The sequence below is a fragment of the Triticum dicoccoides genome, unplaced genomic scaffold (assembly GCF_002162155.2).
Source record: "Triticum dicoccoides isolate Atlit2015 ecotype Zavitan unplaced genomic scaffold, WEW_v2.0 scaffold126938, whole genome shotgun sequence".
Classification (NCBI taxonomy): domain Eukaryota; kingdom Viridiplantae; phylum Streptophyta; class Magnoliopsida; order Poales; family Poaceae; genus Triticum; species Triticum dicoccoides.
Window position 1 is genome coordinate 1 of NW_021189109.1, and position 3099 is coordinate 3099.

The window sequence follows — 3099 nt, forward strand, 5'->3', positions numbered from 1 at the left end:
CCCTAAATTTTTTATGTGCTCAAATTTGCCCCTAAAAAGCATTTTAAGTCACAGGAATGCCCTTCCAGCTGGTCAAAGTTGTTTGATCAAAACTTTGAAATTCATAACAAATTCATATGAACTTAGAAGAATGCAAAATAAGATATCAAAATGCTCATAAAAACAACACCTATATGCACATGCCATTTACGTTCATGGCAAAAGCACTCTTTAAAGCTTTTTAGGGTTTATAATATTAAAAAACAATTTAGGGTGAATTCAAATAAATGCACATGTAGGTGAGGAGCGTAAATGACATGCGCGTATAGGTGATGTTTTTATGAACATTTTGATATCTTATTTGCATTTTTCTGACTTCGTATGAATTTTCAAAGTTTTGGTCAAACAAATTTGACCAGATGAAAGGGCATTCCTGCGACTTAAAATGCTTTTTAGGGGCAAATTTGAGCACATCAAAAATTTAGGAGTAAATCTGAGAGTGTGCGCAAATTAGGGGCATAAATGTAAATGTCCCAAATTATATCCCATCTAGCATTATCCAGAACATACCTCGATGAATCTGCCAAGGTTAGGTCTGCCCCCAACGATATCATAGTTCTTGATGCCAGAATAGGATATCTGAAGCCTTTCGATGAATGGCACATATGCAATGTCAACCTAGAAAGAATATATATCACAGCAAAACCATGTATTTCAAAAACACAATTCTTCTGAAATCTTCTATGAGGTTTGGCCATGGACAAGAGGAAAGGGAACCCCTGATGTAGTGACGTACACATACCAGACTGAACTGGTCAAGGAAGAATGGGCCATCGCTGAACTTCCCTAGGGCAGCTTCTATTTTATCAACAGCGGCAACTAATGATAGATCAAACAAGGTGAAATGTGAGCACAAACTGCATGCAGCCTTTCAATATAGAACATCTCAAACAAACAAACATGTTGTAAGTAGTGCACTGTTCTTCTGTTTTTGTTTACCAACTTCGTCGGTCACATCTCCCTTGGAGCGTAGGCATGAGAAGAAAGCGCTGGCATTGAAACTGTCACTGTACGCAAGGAGTTCCTCAGCAAACTTCTTCTTTGCAGAATCCTAGTGGTTCACCACATCAGGAATGCAAACTTCAGTTCCACTGAAAACAAGGAACATGTGTATGTGTCTCTTACATGAGGGAGCAATTCTGGGCCATCGAAATTGTCGTCGATGTACTTAAGCAGATTCAGGCTCTCTCCTTTCACTTGCTTGTTGTACTCCAGGGCAGGTACCTGTATATCCAACATAAAGAGATGTGTGCATGAAAAGAAATGATAAATACTACTCCCTCTTTCCCGAAATAACTGTCTCAACCATACTATAATTTTATACTAAAGTTAGTACAAAGTTGAGACACTTATTTTGGGACAGAGGGAGTATATCACATATATACAACTCCCCCGTTCCTAAATATAAGTATTTTTAGACGTTTCAAATGTACTTCAACATACAGATGTATGCAGACATATTTTAGAGTATAGATTCACTCATTTTGCTCTGTATTTAGTCACTCGTTCGAGTCTCTAAAAAGTCTTATATTTGGGAACGGAGGGAGTACCTTGTTCTCTGGGTAGACCTTGTTCTTGTACCAGGCTGGCCTGTCCATGAGATCTAGCGCGACTATCTTGATCTTGCCCTGCAAGCCCTGCACATGAATCATATGAGAAGGAAGGAAAGTCCACTGAAAAGGGAAGAAAAAAAACACTCCCACTAGTGCCTGCTTGCTACTCCCTCCGTTCCAAAATAACTTTGTACTAACTTTATACAAAGTTGGGTCATCTATTTTGGAACGGAGGAAGTACCTTGCAATTTCTCGCGATCCATACGCGCTGCGCGTATGGGCAGTGGTACGCCACGTAAAGCCTGAACAAGACAAGAAGAAAGTGAAGACCAACAGGATGAATATGCAACCGAGGAATGTATTTCACCTGTTTGTACCTGGTGGTGCCGTCGAAGAGGGAAGAGGGCTCGGAGGAGGCGGAGGTCAGGTCGGCGGGAAGATCTTCTCCGGCAGAGCTGCGAATGTTGAATTCATTAGGAGGCCGAGAGAGTCAATCGAGAATAAAGGCATGAGATTGTGCGCCTACATGACCGGTACGGCAGCACCGGCGGCCATGGTGACGCGGTTCAGGGCCATGGCGAGTGCTGTGCGGGTCAACTGGCAGTGGTATGTAACAGAGGTGGCAATGGGATGGAAGAACGAGACTTGCTAGAGACAAAACCAGTTGGATGCAAGGGGGAGAGAGAATCTTCAACGTTGATTCCCTACGTTGCGGTACCACCAATCTCGGTGTTGACCGTCTCCAAGTCTCATTACAAGTTTTATGTTTCTGAGCAACTCGTTGCAAGTGGTACTATTCCATTCTGATAAAGATCCTCGAGCCTGCTCGTGATAACAATGATGACGTCAGGCTAGCCGGAGAGACGTCCGATGCTGGTTTCGTAAACTTTTGTAGCCAGGTGCAATTGTTCCATTTCCATGTCAACGGCTTCAAGAAGGATTTGGCCACCTGACTGGGTTGAACAAAGGGTGATGGGACGGGCATCACAAAAATAAAAAACCGAAGCTCTGCCACTCCAAGAAACCCCAAATCTACAGGACTTGACAAGCTTCAAACCGTGATAAAAAATGTTTGAAATTGATCAAAACTGTGATTAAAAATCATTGCAGAATTATAGACACATTTTTTAAAGTGTAACTAAAGAAGTTCATAATAAGAAATGTTAATGAGTTTACAAGAAAAATGCAGCCGCTACCCTTTATTCTCCACTCAAGTAACGTTTTCAATTACTGCAATCTAAACAACAACCGGTATTCAAGTGGCTTGCAACATGTTTCTAATAAAAAGTGCCTTGCAAGATGGCCAATTTTTAAGGTAAACATTGCAATCTTATGCTGGCTGACCTCCGCGTCGCCTCCTTGTCAGCTCAGGGGGGAGAAACCCTGGCTGCCAGAGAGTCCTCCCTTCCTCATATTCCTCATCGCGCCACAGCCTGGCGCCCCCGGTGAAGCTCAGGCCAGTCCAAGGAAGGCGGCAGGGGGACTTTTCTCGATTCGTGCTATGCGG

The 3099-nt window shown here is 42.7% G+C and overlaps 1 protein-coding gene across 1 annotated transcript; it reads right to left on the reverse strand.

Annotated features, from left to right (window-relative positions):
* Positions 1–549: 549 nt before the first annotated feature.
* LOC119343424 (protein IN2-1 homolog B-like) lies at positions 550–2177 on the reverse strand (the record flags this gene model as incomplete). Its single annotated transcript, XM_037614380.1, has 8 exons — positions 2119–2177; positions 1970–2047; positions 1834–1894; positions 1590–1676; positions 1165–1263; positions 979–1090; positions 782–858; positions 550–657 (listed from the first exon to the last, which is right to left on the reverse strand). Coding segments are annotated over exons 1-8 (672 nt in total), but the record flags the coding sequence as incomplete, so codon positions are not given.
* Between the last annotated feature and the right edge of the window lie 922 nt (positions 2178–3099).